Consider the following 19,714-nt stretch of genomic DNA (forward strand, 5'->3'; position numbering starts at 1 on the left):
GTAATCACTCACATTGAAGTTTTGTTGCTGTTTTACAGGAGATGCTCCTAAAGTCTTTTGTCTCTGCAACTGTAAATAAACTTGTAAACCTGTTTTAAAAATAGCATTTTGTAGCTCAGTGCATGAATTTTTAATGCATCTTCTGCAAACCAGCTGGTCTTGGCAAGGGTCATAGTGTTTCCTAGGCATTTAACATAAAACTGTGCTTCAAAGCCACATTATAGTGTCGTTGAAGAGTAATATTTTACTTAACATCCTCATAACTGAATTATTTATAACTTTCCATGTTTTATTCATGATAAATATTAATACTGGTGTCTTTAAGAGTAGAGGTTATTGCTGCAGTTTTACCTATAAGAGGTGATATTATTGAAATAAAGGAATGGCGATGAATTCTGTAGCCAGCAGAGCAGAGTCTGTGCCGGGGCTGTTCTCATTCACACCTCCCTCTTTTATCAGCCTTGTCAGCCACCAAAAAACCTCAGTGCTGAGCATCTGTACATTTGAAAGGAATTTTCCTGTAGGCATCTGAATCCCTGCTTTAAAAAAAAAAATTTCTTAGAGAGCTTTGTGTAATTCTCAGTAATTCTTGGATTCCTTTCTCGGTGAGGGTCCATAAGCTTTGGCTTTGCAAAAACACTCACCCTGGTCTGGGTCTCCAGCCTTGAAATGATCTGCAGGCTCCCGTGGATCCCCAGGGGATCTAGCTCTCCTGCTACAGGCACCCATGGATCCCCCATCTTTTGAAGCATCCCTTGCCCTTGGAAGGGGCATCACCTGGTGTGGGAGACTTCCTAGCAGCCTTTGGGCTGCTTTCCATGTCTGAATGCTCTGGGCCATGATTAGTCTCATTTCAAGGCTAAATCTATATGAATTGGGTAAATTGCCATTGCACCATTGGGCTCCATCCTATACCAGAGAGGATAATTGCATTGGCTTTTATCTTGTGAAAGAGAAATACAATTTTCTGTGATCTTTCACCTTGTGCTGGTGTGTCCCCATCTGGCTGGAACATTGTGCATCCACTCTCTGGTCCAGCTCCTGACGTGGGGCTAGCTACCCATCCCACCCTCATACCTACAAAACCTTCCCAACCCTACAACTGTGTGGGGCTGGGGCTTTGCTCCGTGCTACTCCATCAGCTTAACAAATCTCCCATCAGCGGGTTGAGAGCGGTGGCTGCGGGAGCAGCGCAGGTTAATGCAACACATATTTAATGTATGATTGCTAATGGCCATCTCCCATCTGCCTGAGCCCAACTGCAGTTTGCAGATGAATGATTAAGCTGCCCTGACACATAGGCAGCTTGTTCCTTAGCAGACCCACAGTCATTGCACTTGATGCATGTAAAAGGGGATGAGGTTTTCTTGCTGGGGAGAGGGATGTCATCGGGCTGGGGCAGCGGAGCAGGGGGTTCTCTTGGAGTTTGTTTTGTATGGTAATGTGAGAGACCTTCCTGTGGATGCAGCACTTTAAATGAATCATGAGCTCAATAACCACTGGGATGTTTATTAGCTTTGAATATGTTTATTGCAGAGTCAACAGGCAGCACCTTCCAATTAATTAATAGTAATAATTACGGTATTATTTATGTAGCTCTAGCAGCGTGCCAGTGTTTCCGCATGGTGGTTACAGCTGTGGCTTGCTGGAACAGGCTGGTCTGTATTCACCCTGCGTGGGCATGCTGGGGTTCATCATTTGCTGTTGGGTGGTCCCAGCCCCAAAAGCCTCGCTTTGCTGAGCTCTTGGCAGCTGTTCTTTCTTTTGGCTGAATCTTTTTGCTGCCCAACCTGGGTATGTGGCTGTTCCTGCTGCAGTGCTGGAAGGCAGAGTATGCAATGAGCAGGAGCACCTGCAAACAGAGGTGGAAGTCAAGGGCTGTATGTTTCACTAGGGTATTTTGGCATTCTTCTGCTCTAGGTATTTAAATAACATGAGTTTAGGAGTCAAGCTGTACATATCAGAAGGATATTTACAACAGGTAAGACATTGATGGCAACAGAAAGAATCCAGCTCTTTTGATGTGGACTAGGATCCAAAGACTGCTCAAGCTATTGGGAATGACCTCTGCTAAGTGCCAGTGCAGTGTCTGTGTTTCTTGCTGCCCTGGCAGACCTTGCTGAGGACCATGAGGGACTTGGAGCAAAGTCTTCTGTTCTGGTTGAGCCAATCAGTTCAATGTGCAAAAGCGGGTGGGATACCAAGAACTTCCCACTAGTCTTGTTTTTCCATGCAGAAGTTTAGGCTGCAAGCTGGCCTTCTGCTCTTACATTACGTTACAGTCCTATTTGCATTCTGTGGGCAATGAGGCCATGTTTCTAGGTCATGTGAAGCTGCTGACATCTTCCGGTTGTTGGATCTTTCTTCACATGCGAATAATTTTGTCTTTCTTTTTGTCTTCCAGCAATGTCTGACTTCCACATCCACCCTCAGAATGCAGTGGTGGAGGAAGGTGGTGTAGCGAGATTCCAGTGCCAGATCCATGGATTGCCTGAGCCAGTCATCCTATGGCATAAGAACAGCATGCCAGTCAACACAGACAATGAAAGGTAGGACATGTCCAAGTCTTGTGCTTCCGACCTTTCTCCAGGTGGGAAAAGATGGCCAGACTTTCTGTTGCTTTCACAGTTGTGCTTGGACACAGTTAACCTGGGCTAAGGGTCTTGGCCAGTGTTTCCACCATGGAAGACTCTTTTGTTTAGTGTGTTGTGGCTTTTCTGGCTTGGTTCTTCTTTTGACCAAACACTTTGTGGGACTACTGGCATTTCCCAGGAGAGGTAGATAAAGCTATTAGCTGATGTTGAAGAGCTTGCACTGACTGTCTCTGATCAACCCTGCTCCAGGTTTATTTTCCAGCATGGAGACCTGCCCAGCAAGCCTCAAAGAGCTGGGAAGCTTTGGCATCCTTCATCCCTCCGTGGCTCCATTTTGTGTAACTCTTTCTGAGACAGGTCCATGATTTAGGAGCTTGCATATGGGTCCTGGACTCTTGCAAGTGCTGAATTTCCCTGTGGCTGCTATTCCCAGGTGGACTCCCTCATGTGTCATGACTGGGGAGCTCTGCAGAGAGCTTCCCACAGCACCCTGAGCTGCCATTTCCCAAACAACCTCCTAAAGAGAAACTCCAGCTGCCTCCCTTTCCAGCCGAGACCTGGAGCGGCACGTCGCCGCTTCCTGTGTTTGACAGGCTGCTCCCTTTGTGTCGGAAACATCCCTCATCACGGTTTGATCCTCGCGCGGCGTGGGACAGGTGGCAGGAAACGCGTGCCTGGTGCTGGCAGCCCCAGCTGCAGCTCAGGAGCTGCACAACCAGCGCTGGGAGACAATCGCTCACAGCACACCTCGAGCATGGATTGACGTCCCTGCCTTGGGAATAGGCGAAACCAGGAAGCTGTAAATATTTTCCTGAAAGCCCTTATTCTTAAAAATGTCAGTTCTGTGGTTGGGTTCTTTGGAGGCAGGAGAAAACATGAGGGCTGGAACAATGCCTGACCTTCTCAGAGTGGCAGTGAACTTACAGTAGAAGGACCCAAGAGGCTCAAATCTGCTGTAGAAAACTGCAACTGTCAGGTTTTGTTTTTCCTTGCATTTTTCAGCTGAGCTTTTTTTAGCCCAGCGCAGCGTTGATTTGTTCAAGTTGATCTCCCCTGAAGGCTTCTTACTCATACAGGTGCTGAACTGGGGACATGGTAGAGAAGAGCCACTGATCCGAGGTGGCATCAGCAGAAGTAAGGGGTGGAGAACTGTGCTGGATGCCTTTGTGGCATCCCAGTGAGATGCTGCAGGACAGGTGAAGTTCCTCTGGAGTCCTTCATGTGTCATTGATCCTTTCCATTTGAGCCCAGGGACACAATTGTGGAGATGGTCAGAAATGTAGCAGAGATTTAAATGTGACCAGGACTTCTTTTCTCCAAGACTGGGGAACCCCAGGGCTGAGGAGCTCCAAGAGTGAGGAGCTTCAAGAGTGAGAAGCCAAGACTTTTCTCCAACCCAGAAAGGTCCAAGCTGTGCTTGTTCCTGCTGCTTCTCCTCTGGGGAAGGGAGTTTGCCCAAGCCCTGAAGGATATGGCCTAGGAACAGTTTCCCTACATTCATGTCCTGATTTTGAAGAGATTTGGCTTTTTGTAGAAGTAAAGTTACTGGGGAAGTTTTTTATTGTCAGCTCAGTAGATTAATCTCTGACACCAGAGCCTGGGTGATGAGAGTTGCTTCTCTAACTGAATTGAATTTCTGCATTAATCACGCTTGGTGCATTTCTGTGTATAAAGTGTATATAAATTTGTATGCCGAGTCTTGCACTTGGAGGCTTTGAAGGCAGAATAATAGCTTTGGAATTGAATCTTCTAATGCTGTGGGCAGATTGTTAACAAAAATGAAGGCTTCTTGTAGTATAATTCATCCAAAACAATGGGCATTTTAAAGTCCCAGAGAGATTGCAATCAACTTCGGGCCGTGTAAAACTGATTGCTGTCATGCTGCCACCGACACAGAGCCGCACGTTTGGAACCCGGCGCAGGGAGCAGGTTATAGGCACTTAACCATATGCTGATATGGAGAAAGATACTCTTCATCTTCCGGACGGAAATGGATTATTAACTCATCACAGTGTAATGACTTACTACCAGCCAATTTAAACAAGTGGTTGCCAAGCAACCTGTAATGTATGTGTACATATATGTGTGCATGCACGCATGATTTAAATGTGCCTGTGTTTTAAAGATACAAAATATTTATTGGTGTTTACATTTGCCTGCTCAATATTTATTTTAAACATATATTTTCATGCATCTGAGGTTTTAAGGTCATATGGATTTGAGTCTTGGACCTGGAATGGGGAGTGTGGAGCACGGGTTTCTGATGCCTGTCCGTGGTCATTGTGCTTCAGCTGATAAGTGATAATTCCCATGTCATGATAATTCCAATGTCAGCTGTCTTCACATGCAAATGCACTGCCAGAGCTTTTCCACAGGTTAAATAGAAAGCATCTATTTTGTAGCCTTCCAACAAAAATCATTTCTCAAGGATACATCAGGAGATAAATTATTTTCTTTTACCGCCCTGTAAAAGACGACCAGAAGCTCAAGTCTCCAAAAAAAGTAAAAACTGGTGCAGCAGCAGCAGGTGTGGGCTCAGCCTGAAGGGCTGTTGACATCTTGGTGGTATTGGCACCTCTGCACTGAGATGCAGGGAGCCAGCCTGCCTCGCCTGGGTGGGTGTGCAGCCTGCTGTCACATCGTGTCCTGCTTTGCAAGCTTTTAATTCTGTTTTCTCCTCCCACAGGTACACACTGCTTCCCAAGGGGGTTCTCCAGATAACGGGACTAAGGGCAGAGGACAGTGGGATATTTCACTGCGTTGCCACCAATATTGCTAACGTGAAGTTCAGCCGGGAGGCCCGACTCACCGTGTCAGGTTAGTGCCAGCTACACTGTCCTGGCTGCCTTCCTGCCTTCCTCCCACTGCTGTTCTGGACCAGGACAGTTTAAGAGAGCTTCAGGCTAACACACTGAGAGGCATTACTCTGTCCAGCCATAACACCTCCCTTATTCTGGATTGTTATTTGTTAAAATCCCTCTGGTGCGGGACATCCCAGATTCCCTGTGGAAATGGAGATTGCATTTTTGGAGACAACAGGCAAGGGAAGTCTGCTCAGGGATGGTTGAGTGGGTATTTCTGAGTTCTTTCTTACACGCAGCCAAAGGTCTTAACCCTGAGCTGCGATCCTCCTGCCCATCATATACATGTAATTGCTGCTACCCAGGAGCTAGAGAGTTTCCAGCATACAGACATCTTCCAGCTTCCCATCACCCTCCAAATCACTGCCTGGCCAGTGGCTCTGGAGCAGAGACTTAACACCTGTACCAAGTGTCAGATTAGCCTCTGCTGACTGTAAAGAAGCAGCACGTGTGAAATAGGGTGAAACCGAGGGAAGAGTGATACTGTGTATATCAACTCTGATGGGGAATGAAAGCAGGTTAACTGGTTCTGAAAGACCAGCTTTGGGTGCCTGTTACTTATCTGTTAGCTTGATCTATGCAAACAGTAGCCACATGGAGAGAAGAAAAGAACAGTAAATTATCTATGTGGTGAAGTTCTTTGTGTCAGTTTACTGGCCTGAGCTATTATTTCTTGCAGGGCAGAAAGCTCCAGTTTTTCTCATCTGACCATCCCTCATTGCAGATGGATATTTTCCAGGTTTCCTGTCTGTGAAACATTTGTGGTTTTTTCTCCTCCTTAAAGCAGTTGGATGGTGAATACGGGCACCATGTGTGTCTGATGAAGGGTGTGGACCATACTTCAGTGCCTGCACTGCTGTAACTGGACATTTGCATAGAAAACTCATTGCACTGGGTTAAACCTCTGTGGAAAAGGTTTATGCTCTGTGGTGTTTGCTAAGAACATACAAATATCTGTTAGATCAGGACAGCAGGTATGTGTTAGCATGTGAACCCTGGGCTTTGGCACGGTAGCAGAGGCTGTAGTAAGTCACAGAGGTGCACAGGGCATTGCTTTGCTGGTGTGGATGTTGTGTCAGTAAATACTGGGAGTATCTACTGTGAGTGCACATGGCATTAGGCACGATGGGGTAAGCAGAGTTCTTGCAAATCTTTTGTATCGCCTCCCTCTTGTATCACAGTGAAGGGAAAGGTCTCTCTGCTCTTCATGATAGCAGGAGGGCTCCCACTTTTCCCTGCAGGACAGCAGCTTCAGCCATTGCTTCACCAACAGAGAAGCACCAGGTCTGCCTCCCTGAGGTTTCCAATCCAAGCCCTGGCTGGGGAGGGAGGAGGGAGAGGGTGAGAACGGGCTCTGGAGCCCTGTGCCCAGCAGGGCACTGGCGCAGCCCAGCAGGAGAGGAGGAGGAGGAGGGTGGCTGCCTGTGGCAGGTGAGGGAGCCTGCTTGCAGTGCTCTCCCTCCTCTCCGTGGCTGCTGGCAGTGAGCAGCACAGAGATGTCTTCCAGTCCTGCTGATTGATTATTTTCAAGTGCCTGCTCAGCAGAGCTGCTCCCGAGGGGGCTGCCTGCCTCTCTGCACTGACACCTTTCCAGTGCGAGCTGCAGCTCTCTCTGCTGCTATCCTTTTGATCAAGATCTGGCAGGCGATGCTCCTGTCCCTGCTGGAGTGCCTGTCACTGCTGGCAGTGCTGGGGATCTCCCCATCCTCACTGTGACTGCTGCTGGCAGGGTCCCTGGGGACCACAGGCATCATTAGAGCCTTTTCCCCTTACAGAATAAATCCCTGCACTGCCCTGAACCCTGCTGAGCTCCAGCAGCACTCACCTGCCACAAGTCCCTCATTTCATCACTCCTTCCTTCCTGACCCTGCATCAAAGGGCTGGTCTGGTTGAAGAAGGAAACCTCCTCCTTAATGTTGGGACATGGTTGGTCTCTGTGTGACGCTGGCATCTGACTGCTGTGTCCCAGTCCCTTGCTGACCCTGGAGCTGTCACGGCTGTGGGTGGTGGGCTCAGCAGCAAAGCTATGGGGCCGTTCCATGGCCTTTGCAGGAGAAGGTAAGCAGTGGTGGAAATGCCACTTCCAGAGTTGGACAGCATTTGCCCAAACTGAGGGAGCTGAATCCACACTCAAAAACCTGAATGTCTACTTAGGACTCAGAGTAGAAATCAAAGAATGTGATTTTAAAATATTTTATTGTCAAACTAGTGTGTTTCATAAATTCTGCTTTGAGCTTGGCTCCCTTTCGCTGATATTCTTGGGTGACCTTGGACAATTCATTTCATTTCTCAGTGTTTTGAAATATTGAAATCGCTATATAATACGCTGATAATACCGTATTATTCGAAGCATGAACATTTAGTATTGTGATTCTGAACAATAAATCTACATGGTTTTAAAGGCACTCCGAGGTACTGAGGAGAAGGTATTGTTTTTCAGATCTCTTGGGGTTAAACAGCCGGTCATATGAATTTATTGTGCATTCTGGCTCTCATCAAAAAATCTGCATTTTATGGCTTGCAGTGAAATGCATTTAGTGAGAAAGTCAGCTCTTAAGTCACACTGACACGGTGATTTTTCTTGGATTTTGCCCATTTACACACAAGCTCGGAGTCACTTTATCGCTCCCTGCTTAGCCCTCGTAGGAGCAATTAACAAACGAGCTGCTCTGATCTGTGCTTGCCCTTGGACCACTGTGGAATCCCCCTGCTATGCCCTGATTCTAGCCCCTGAGCTGCTGTGGAAGGGTAACACTCAAAAGTGCAGAAAGAAATTGTTTTTCTTGGAGAAAAGCCCCTGTGGATAGGTTTTGGTGGATCACATCTCTGTAATGAACCTTTTGAGCATTGGAAAGTCCATGTACAGGAGTCAGTGTGGGTTGGTCCCTGTGGCAAAGCCCAGCCAGGGCTGTGCTCCCCAGCCCTCCCTGTGCCCCACTCCTGCTCAGGGGCAGAAGACCAGCCCAAGTATTTCTCTTTGCAGGTGTACAGAGCTTTTTTTGCCAGCAGCTGTAAGGTTGATGGAATTCCTTAAACACTGCTTTGACCTCAGCATTTCTGGAGTATAACCCAGCTCTCATCAGAGACGGGGAGAAAGACTAATGCAGAGATTTTCGGTGTTCCTGCTTACTGATGGAGAAATAAGAATATCTCTTGGGTTTCCTCTTCTCCTGCTTCCAAATGGGACTAAAGGCTGCAGGGACATTCAGCCCAGGGATAAGGCACTTTTTAGGGACTCAGGAGATGTGGGTTCAGCTGTGGTATACATAACACAGGATGATATTTTTGTCCCATGCTATTGTTCTGTCTAGTGAAATGTGTTTTCTTTTGCCTTTCTTGTGCCTGTCTGGTGTCCAGGGTCCTTGTGCTAGGATTTTGTTCTATTATGGGTCTGTACATCCATCTTGCATGATGGGTTTTATTCTTAGTTGCTGCCACTTGGTGCTACTATAGTGCAAATAAAGGATTAGTTAGTAATTGTATCATGAGCAGCAAATGTGTCACAGGTTTATCAGTGCAATGGGATACATCCTCTCCCTGAAGGAAAATGGTAGGAAAATGTGGGGTGCAGTCATCAGAGGAGTTTCCTCTCAGAAAGCTCCTCAGCAGGAGTCAGGGACTGTTACCTCCATCACTCCTTGCCCCAGGACAGGTCTTTTTGAGTAAGTGTCACCAGCAGCAAGAGAGGATGCTCACAGAGACAGAGTTAGGCATTGTGGTCTCTATGGATTACTTTATGGCCTGAAATGATGAAAGATAAAACAACTACTTCATTTATTTGCATTCTTGCTGTTTTGCATGTTGTGTTTTCCTTATATACCATGCAAATCTTCTTTTTGCAGTTCACAGTGCAGTTCCCTCTTTATGCTGCTGATATCCAAATGTTAACAGGGCTGTTTGTGGCTGGATCATTGGTTCAGGGGTTTTCCCCAGGAATAATCAATGCATGCTTAAAACATGTTCAGTGTTACTGTCACACAAACGCTGTGCTCCTTTTGTTTCATGTACATCTCAGATTTATTGAGGGTTACACCAGCCACTTAATTTAGAAACCTGGAATGGTTTGGGCTGGAAGAACCCTTAAAGATCATCTCATTCCACCCCCTGTCATGGACAGTGGCATTCCACTACAGCAGGTTGCTCTGAGTCCTGTCCAGCCTGGTCTTACACACTTCCAGGGATGGAATCCACAACTTCTCTGGGCAACCTGTGCCAGGGCCTCACCACCCTAACAGGGGTCTTCCTTGATCTCTTCCAAGCACCTAACCTAAATTTCCCCTCTTCCAGTTTGAACTCATTATTCCTTCTGCTGTCACTAGTTCCCGATGGAAGAGGATACGTACTTAGAGGAGATGTGTTTATAGAGGATGCCTGAAATCCTCAATGTTCCCTTTAAACAAGAGGGAATCAGAAGGCTTCTGACCATGGTTCTGTCATTGCAGGCTCCCACTCCACGGTGTACAAGGACCCCATGATTCTCGTGGGCCCGGAGAACCTGACGCTGACCGTGCACCAGACAGCGGTGCTGGAGTGCATCGCCACCGGCAACCCCCGGCCCATCGTCTCCTGGAGCCGCCTTGGTAAGCCCTAGGGGTCACTGGGATTTCCTCCTCCTCCTCCTCTCCATAGCCATCATTTAGGAAATAGGTAGGTGCCACTGACTGTTTTATACAACAACTGATTCACCCTCTCCCTTCCCACAGAAGGTAATTGTAGGCTTGAAGTGCTTTTTATCCTCATGCCTAGACTTTGTTTTTTCTCTCTGCCAAGATTCTGTTTTCAGCTGTTAGAGAAGTGGGTTGGTTAAACCTGTAGATGTTTCATGAAAGGTGATAATTTTATCTTTTCTCAAGTGACAGCATCTTCTTCTGCTGCATCAAAAACATCACCACTGTTGGCCTAGAGAAGCAAAATCATACACAAACACATCTTTCACATAAAAACAGACTTGAAAGAAATTTGCTGCCTGTTCAGGGAGTTTTAAAACAATTTTAAGGGGGAGAGAGTGTTTAAGGTAGTGTGTCTGAAGCCCTGAAAAAACAAATGTTTGCTGCTGGGGCCCGTGATATGTTTTTAAATCAGCATGGAAACCAGAGACAGTGTCTGATGGCATCATGCAAGTGAGGAAGAGCAAAGGGCCTTGTTTCTCTAAGGATTATTTTAGGTTCTAACTTTGTGATGATAGCTTAGAAGCTGTTTTGCTCAGAGCAGCACTTCCATTGCCCTTCAGAAACCTGTGCTGAGTGAAGAGCTGATGGATTTTGTTCTATCTCCCAGAGCTTGGAACTCTGCCTGTGTGCACAGTGGGGTTAGGTTCAGTTAGGATTTCCTGAGATCTTGTGGTCCTTGAGGTCACATCATTTTTGGGATGCTCATCTCCTGGTGTCTCCAAGGTGGCTCTGAAGCACAAACAAGGATAATTCTGTCTCATGCTGCTGTGCTGGATGTGGGACTCCACCCCCATGGCTCTCCAAGGGTCAGGGTCAGCTCATGGGCAGGGTGACTTCCCACTCCAGAGCTGCCTGCCCAGGGAATGAGGACTTGCATCCAATATCAGTTGAACATTTTTGCTATGTTTTCCCTCCTTGCATCCTCTAGTGGCTTGTAAAATCAGCCTTTGTATGCCACTAACTGGTATTTTTGCCTCCAGAGCCATAACCATCAGATTGATGCTGTTTTAAAAATTCCCCAGATACTCTGTATCACTGGTTTGGTTCTCTTGGACACAAGGCAGCTCTATGTTAGTACTCAACTATAATAAACTACTTTATAATTGCCTTAATTATAAGTGTTTATTACCTTCTTGAAAACACTTGTCTCTATAGCACAGTGCAATAATGAAGATGTAATAGCACTGTGTGATGTTTGTCTGGATGGTCTGAGCTCAGCATTGCCTTCCACCAAAAATAAATATCCTCTCCACTCTGCTTTGCAGCACAGCAGCAGAATCAGAGCTACTGAATGGGAAACAGATCCTGTTATTTTCCCTCCCCTTCAGCAGGAATGTTTCCTGTCCAAAGCATCACAAGGTCTTGTTTAAGATGACAGTGATCCTGACAACGATGCACTGCATGGGCTTTCGGATGATTTGGAGGTTTTGTCATCTCTTTGTAGCCATTTCAGAAGTGCTTTCATCTCTCCTTGTCTGTGTGATCACAAGGAAGGAGAGGGGTTTGTGCTGGACAGGGAGGTCCTCAGAGTATCTGTCATCTCTGACTTCTTCCATGTGAAAGTCTTCGTCCTGAAGTTCCTCCTACAGGTAACTCAGCTTAGAAAAAAAATCACTTTTAATCCATTTGCAGAAATAAAAAAATCCATAGCCACAAAGTCTTAGAGAGATGCTGCTGATTTAGCAATGGGAATGGCTTTATTTAAGCAAAAGAAGTCAATTCTGTGTGAGCATCTTTATTGCCTTGTAGAAGTAAGGAAGAGCTGTGGCATTGCTTGTTTTTCTGGGGCTTTGCACAGGGAACATTGCCTTTTTGGAAACTCTCTCTGAGCCCCTTTGCTCACAGTTTTGACATTGTGGCATTTCTTCTGTCAAAAAGGAGCAAAAGAACAATTTTGCTTTCACAGCTTTCTGGTACAGGGAAAAGCAAGCCATAAACACCATTTGCGCTTCTTGCTTTGGCTTTGCTAAAACCTGGATGGTTTTCAGTGGGAAAGGCAGCTATATTTTACTTGAAGGAAATCATTCAAATTCTGGGCCAGTTTTTGAGTGTCACACAATCAATTTTGAATTTAATTTCTTTGGGAATATGTTGTAGCGCCTGACCACAAACAGAATTCCTGTGTCTCCCCATGCATGAAATGTCAACATTCATTAGAGAGCAGGCTCTGAGAGAGATGTAAAATCATTAAGGGTTTGTTCAGGGAAGATAGGGATTTTCCTTTCAGAGCTACGCACTTCAGGCTTGGACCTGTATGTGTGCACAAATGAATATCCTGGGCACTTACTGCAAAGCCTTTTGAATGAACGACGATTTTAATGTATCCTTACCCTTTAACTGACAGGCCACTGAGCTGGCCTCCATAAAAGGTACCAAAGCAGAATAATAAACTATTTAGAGAGATACAGAAAAGTGAGGCGAGAAAGAAAGGACAGTGATTATCTGATAGCGTTATACAGAAGTTGTCAGAAAGAGCTGCACAATGGGAAGGAAATTACTAAAGAGGGAGCCATTCAAGAAGTAAACTATACAACAATTGTAGGAGCCAATTAATTGGTAACTTATTGGACACAGAAGCTTGCAATAGATTGCTGACTGGTTGACAGGAGCACCGTTCCTGTAAGTGTTTAGAAATAATAGAGTAAATTTCACCACTTCACATACTGAATAGTCAACTGTTGCAATGTACTCTAAATATGCTAATCCACAGTGCCCAGTGTCCGCAGGAGCAAGAGACCCATGTGTCTAAAAAGTGGAAGGCTACTATGACACAATACAAAGAATTCACAAAAGACCTAAATGATCAACATTAGAAAGTTGTTACTTTCTTTCTACTTGCTACTTACAAAAGAAAGGCGTTCGTGTTGTTGCATATTCATATCGCCTGGCACGTTTTAAGGGGGCTCTGTAATTGGTGCTAGTGTGCCAATCACTCGATTAGCAGGCGGAGAATGGGCTCCAGAAAGCATCACATACACCTTGGAAAAATAAATAATGTGGCTCCCAAACTGCAGGCGTCTTTCATCCAGACTTCACCCCCCTGGGGAGCCTGGAAGTACCTAAAAGAAAGCTGGAGGGGGACTTTTTGCAAGGGTGTGCAGTGATAGGACAAGGTGAGAATGGCTTTAAGCTGAAAGAGGGTAGATTTAGATGGAATATTAGGAAGAAATTGTTCCCTGTGAGGGTGGGGAGGCCCTGGCACAGGCTTCCCAGAGAAGCTGTGGCTTCCCCATCTCCAGAAGTGTCCAAGGCCAGGTTGGACAGGGCTTGGAGCACCCTGGGATAATAGAATTCTCTGCCCATGGAAGGGGGATTGGAATGAGATGATCTTTATGGTCCCTTCCAACCCAAACCATTCTATGGTTCTGTGAAGTCTCTACTTGTCTATGGACAGATCATCTGTTGGGAGCATCTCCCATTTGGAGAACGGTCTCCTTTATTAATTATCTGAAACAAGAGCTGAACCTCCCCCTTTTGTCCTCATCAACTGAGGAATCGAAAGAGAGAATCTGTCAGGTATTTCCCTCCAGGCTGGCTTTTTTTCAGCCCTCAAATTTTCTTATTTTGACTTCTTTAAAAGAAGTGGAAGGTCATGGTAAATGAGCAGTGGTTTCAAGCCTGCCTGGGTCCTGACAGCTTTTGGAACTGAGCAAGTGTTGGTTTTGCAGACTTTCAGATCTCCTTCATGAAGAGATGACTTTGTGGTGGCAGGTGATGCCAGGAAGGTGGATTTACAGGGTTTGGATTGCCTGATCCAAACCATTCTTCAGGTCTCCGTGTAAAGAAAACAGGGTTAAAATAAATAGCAGCCTTTGCAAAGCAGGTGTGAAACATCAGTCCCTCAGCACAGCAGTTCTGCAAAGTGCTGAGCTTTCAGGATGCAAGGAATTTCTTGTGTAAACACTCTGTATTATTTATATGTGTTGTCAGTGTTGCTAAGTTGGACTAGATATTAGCTGAAGACCTTCTAGCTGACTGCAGGACGGCTCAGGCTGAGTGAGGCACAGTAGAGTGAGAAGGATGGAGCAGACCAGGAAAGTAGAGATGTTTCTGTAGAAGCCCTTTTCAGTGCTTTTGGAAAGGGAGGGATTGAGTGAGAGGTGTCTGAGATGATCAGGCACAGTAATATTTGCTGGCTGTTGGAGGTGGCCACACTGACCCAAATGGCAGATCCACCGAGGCTTCCGAGCTTGAAGAGCTTTGTTCTCCAGGGAAAAGAAAGATGAGCGGACAGGTGATGTTTCCACAGACCAACAGACTTCTAATAGCTGGAGTTGGAGAGATAATTGAGGGCATATTGATGCTGGTATCTGGGAGGGCAGCACCTGCTGCAGGCTGAGTCTTTGCATGCTTAAATGATGGAGCATGTTATAAATAATACAGTAAAACTGCTGACATTCAAGTCACATTTCTGTGGTATTTCTCAAGGTATTTCTCAAGTGATGTGATGAAGGATCCGGATATGACCATTTTGCATCTTTCACCAGCCCCATCCCTCCCTCAAGAGGGAGATTTGATTTTTATGCCTATTGTAAATACAGACTTCCAAAAGGTCTAATTTAAAAGATGAAATCAAGTTCAATTTGGATTTAATTCAGACCTCTTTACACTTCAGTTCAAATGCTGTTTGGAAGGAATGATTCCTTGTTATTGCTCATTAAATGTGGGACAGGTCATGTTTTACTGTCCTTTTTATGACTCAGCCATTTACTGTGGCGGCTTGGCCAGCAGTGTGATCCTTTAATGACATTGTTTTTCTCTCTCTAAAAGACCTGAGCATTTTTCTTTGCAATGCAAATAATGAAGAGGTCTGGCATTTCCTGTCTAATGAAGCAATGAAACCTTTAAGCTTCAAAATTTCCTGAAAAACAATATATGCAGAGCATGGCAGGAGATGGGTTTGGGAAGTGCTTTTGTAGCTCTCAGTCCATGCTTTGCTGATGTTTCCTAGCTGGATGCTGCCTGGAATCTGAAATGGAATCCCTCACTCCTCTGGTTGTATTGCGTTCGCATGACAAGATTTTGATAGTGTGGGAGCTACAGGGGTGGGTTTAGTGAGGAGTTGCTGGGAGCTTCCTCCTATCCAGTGGAGCCAATTCCAGCTGGTTTCAAGATGGGCCCACCACTGCCCCAAATCCAAGCCCATCAGCAGTGGTGGTGGCACCTCTGGGTTAACAAATTTAAGGGAAAAAAGTTATTGCACAAGAGCAAATTGCAGCTGGAGAGAGGAGTGAGAATGTGAGAGGAACAACCCGGCAGACCCGAAGATCAGTACAGAAGGAGGGGCAGGATCTGCTCCTGGTGCCAGAGCAGAGATTCCCCTGCAGGCTGGGGTGCAGCCCATGGTGGGGCAGCTGTGCCTCTGCAGCCCATGGAGTTCCACAGGTAAGCAGAGATCCATCTGCAGTCCATGGAGGAGCAGGAGTTTTCCCAATCTGTTCCAGGACCTGTTGGTTATGAATGACCCAGATTTTCTAATATTTTTTATTATGCAAAGCATAATATTAAATCTAAAGCATGTGATTGCAGGGTAACTTTTAGCTAGCCCTGTATGCTGTCTGTGTTGGAGTGTGAAGCTCATGGCAAGATTATGGCACAGACTTTGGAGCACAAGACCAAGCTCTTCTACTGTAGTGGAGCACATGAGTACGGAAGTCTCGTGGGAAGGTCAGTTGGGTACATCACTAGGGCTGGTTCTTGCTTCTCTGGGTCCTGTAGGTTCTTTAAACTCCTCCATGAGCAAACTTGAGAGAACTGAATTCCTGATCCATGTCTGATGAAAGTGTGCTCCCTTTAACTGCTCCTCCAGTAAAACTTCTCCCCTGCTTTGCCCCTCTCCTCAGACACCCTGACATGTGTTAGGCCTGATTTAGAGCTGCCTTTGTCAGACAGTGTATTAAAAAAAAATCAATGAAACAATAGAAAGCAATAGCCTGATACTAATGAAACACATTGTAATTAGAGCTGGCTGGGAATTTTCCAGAGAAAACAGGAAAAAAGTGAATTCCCTGATACTGAACTATTTCACATGCCTCATATCCAGCACTCAGGGTGCGAGCAGCCCTTTTCAGTTGCCTTTCCAAGCCAGAGTAAATGAGATCTACCCACCAGCTCAGAAACCAGTGCCTCAACCCTGAGCTAGTGTGTGTTCAAGGGCTAAGGAATCAAAAATACAGGGTTCTCTTATTTTCAGAAGCCACAAAAATCCATCAGTGGTTATCAGGTAAAGTGGTGTAACTTCTGCCTCAGGTAATATGCAGGTCATAAATTGCTGGTGGCTGGGAAAGTGCATCAGGGAAGCACTGCAGTAGGTTGGCTGGTCTTCTTCCTGAAGCCTCTCTGTTGGAAATAGACTATTGAGCTGATTGGATCCCTGCTCATTCTAATGCAAGAACCCAGGCAATGGCTCAGAGAAGCTGAGATGATTCAGCTTGGTTTAACCAGTCTGTTGAACTGTGTTCTGGGTGCTTCATCTTAATCTGAACACATGGTTGAAAACTTACATTTTTCCTGTGGTGGTATTTTGGGTTTTTAAGCAGCAACAAAGAGTGATTTTGGGCAAACATGTAAACAAGGATCTGGTTTCTGCAGAAGGCAGTTCTGATAAGAGCATCAGCTAAATCCCATGGACTTTACTTGGCAAATGGCAGTAGCAGAATGTGGCACCACTCCGAAAGTACTTATACTGGACCTCACTGAGGGCTGTGCCCTGGAGAACCTCACCCAGAGCTCCAGCATGTGACTCTTGTCTTTCTCTCCTTCTTTCAGACGGCCGCCCAATTGGCGTGGAGGGGATCCAGGTGCTGGGCACAGGAAACCTCATGATCTCAGACCTCACAGTGCAGCATTCTGGCATCTACGTGTGCGCCGCCAACAAACCTGGCACGCGGGTGCGCCGCACTGCACAGGGCAGCCTCGTCGTGCAAGGTGAGCCCCTGGGACCCTGAAGGCTTGGGTTGGACAAATGCTGACTTCACTTCTCTGGTGATACCAGACAAAGCACTTCTTTTCTAGACGTGTGGTTTCCCAGGTGGGTGTTTGTCTGTGTCCCACACAGGTGAGTCACAACCAGGTATGGTTCAACTGAGGCATCAGCTGTATGGGCTACAGTGATTTCTCACTCCATCACAGGCATTCCTTGTCTTAGCAGACACTGGTTGTTACTTGTTATCATACTTGTGTATCTCAGCAGAAAGCCTGAATTAATCAGCCAAATTCATTGTCTCGTGGTCCTCAGTGATACAGGGACATGGTCACTGTTCTCATACTGGACATCTCTGAATGATAGGTATGACTCCTGCAGTGATATGCAGCAGTGGATACCACTCACAGAGTATTGCTTTCCAACTGAAATGGCACCAATAAGTCTAAAACCATTTCCAAAAAGTCTGTGAGACTGTTTCATGTAGCAGTTGACACTATGTCTGAGCCAGTTTCTAGGACCTAGTTGAAGCATCTTTTGGGGGCTGTGCCCATGGGATACAGGTTACTCCTGTTCCTGCAGCAACTGTCCTGAAATGCTACTTGTAAAGGGCAGTTCAGCCCAAAGTAGAGATCAGCACTAGGGAAAGCACACAAGTCCTTTCCACGTGCTCCATATGACCAGTCTCCATGGTGAGGGGAGCCGGGCAAGCATTTGAGAAGGCAAACCCAGCTGGCAGTGTGCTCTGAATGGCAGCAATCCGCCCCTGATTACAGGCACTCACCTCCTCTTCAAGCTAGTCCACTTAAAGCATCCCGCTCTCATCAGTTCACTCATTAACTATTGACTGATGATATCCTGAATCTAAAATTACACACCTCCTGCCGGAGCTGCTAATTGAACCTTTCTGCTGCTGATGGGGAAAGTGCCTTGCTCCAGCCCTGATGCTCACCCTGCTCCAGCCCTGATGTCACCCAACAGATCGCAGGAGTCGCTGGCAGTGATCCCACCAGCCTTGGAGGAGCAATGTAGAAAGGGTGCAGAAAGGGCTGCCTGTGCCTCCTGAGGTGCTGATCAGGCATGAGACAAGGTGAAAACTCACTGTTTCTCTTGCTTTTGGATTTCTGGGTGAGCAGTGCAATGAGGGGACCTCCCAGCTGGCACAGCTATGAATCCCCTGATTAAGAAACATCAACCCCAGCATTAAGAGCAACCTCTCTGTACAGATTCAAACCCTTCAGAGCTGCTGCAGGACAGCACTGCACATGGTGGTCTCCTAAGCCCAAATGCCATGCTGATGTCCAGGAGGCAGGGAGGTAGACCCAAAACAAATTACTTGGAAAATCCGTGAAGTTTCAAAAATACAACTACCGAATATGGTTGACTGCTCCTGTTAGCAACTGAGTGAGAGGCTGAAAGGTAGCACAACCTCTCATTGCTACAGATAGCAGTTTTTAGTCTTTTTGGAGATTTGAACATCAGCTCTTGAGCAACTGGTCTAGTGCTGAAGTTCAGCTGCCGTAGAATTACTGTGTATTTTCTCCTGGCAAGCCAAGATAAAAATTTGTCCCCAAAATGTCACTCACAGTGCCATTGGAGCCCAGTCTTTCTTTGGAAAGAGGATGCTCCTGCATCCAGCATCAGCAGAGAAGCTGGCAGTGGTGTGGAGAAGTGTGGCCAGTGTGTCCTTGGAGTAGCCCTTAGACAGGACCTGCAGTGTCCAGGACCCCAACCTGTGTTGCCCTTCCTTAAAGTGCTTCCTGTTTTTTAGGGAAATGTTCCCCAAGCAGGGTAATGGCAGACCCTGGCCAGGCAGCTGAGCTCATCCCAGGTTTGTTCACCCTCCCTCTGGAAGCAGTTTTTCCTGCCTCTGCATCTCATTTTGCCTGAATTTTCCAGCTGAGAGGTACAAATGATTGCTGTTCAGGTTTGCCTGGGAAGAAAACAGCAATAATGACTGACATGGGAGACTGTGGGTTTTATCTTTGTCAAGATGTCAGTGATGCAAATTACATCTGTAAAGAGAAGAAAAGCAAAGAGCGGGCCATCAAAAGCCTGGTTGGAGAGGAAGTTAGCACAGGGCTAGGACAATGCGGCATCCTCAAAGCACACCAGGCCAGGTACTTGCTGCCTTTATGCAGGGGCCCTTGAAGTGCCTTAACACAAATTAACTTGCCCCAGTCTTTTGTAGGAGGGATGTTTTATAGGTGGGAAACTGGAGGAGAAAGGCTGATATTTCCTGTTGTAAGGCAAGGAGCTAGTGGGAGGCTGGAACTGAGATCATGTCCTCCCTGCTGACAGTGGTGGTCCTTGTCCCATCCAGCAGCTGCATGGGCAGAGGTGTCCTAACACAGGGCTCTGCTCTTCCTCCAGCAGTAATGTCCTTTCCACTGCAGGTTTTTCTTCAGATAATCTAACACCATCTTATTATCTTCCTGGGAATTCCTCCTCCCTCCAGAGGAGAAGGCGTCAATCCCCCACTCCTTCCCTCCCTACCCTCCCTTGGCCATTTAGGCTCCTTTGATCTCTTTTGTAAGGTTCTCACACAAGAAAGTTTCCATTTTCCCTTCAGATCCCAGCACAGCCATTTGAATATTGCTTTGTGCTGGGCTTCGAATGAAAGTCTCACGGGGGGAGTTGTCGAAGGGCCGAATGCGGCGCCAACTG

The 19,714-nt window shown here is 46.4% G+C and overlaps 1 protein-coding gene across 1 annotated transcript in view; it reads left to right on the forward strand.

Annotated features, from left to right (window-relative positions):
• Positions 1-19,714, forward strand: part of IGDCC3 (immunoglobulin superfamily DCC subclass member 3) — a 95,849-nt gene that overhangs the window by 54,586 nt on the left and 21,549 nt on the right. The window contains exons 3-6 of the mRNA XM_005521637.3: positions 2,405-2,549; positions 5,281-5,411; positions 9,898-10,035; positions 16,894-17,052. Coding sequence (XP_005521694.1) covers positions 2,405-2,549; positions 5,281-5,411; positions 9,898-10,035; positions 16,894-17,052 — 573 coding nt within the window. The remainder of the gene's footprint in view (positions 1-2,404; positions 2,550-5,280; positions 5,412-9,897; positions 10,036-16,893; positions 17,053-19,714) is intronic.

The sequence above is a fragment of the Pseudopodoces humilis genome, chromosome 16 (assembly GCF_049639895.1).
Source record: "Pseudopodoces humilis isolate 2021_Gansu_Grassland_sample_001 chromosome 16, ASM4963989v1, whole genome shotgun sequence".
Classification (NCBI taxonomy): Eukaryota; Metazoa; Chordata; class Aves; order Passeriformes; family Paridae; genus Pseudopodoces; species Pseudopodoces humilis.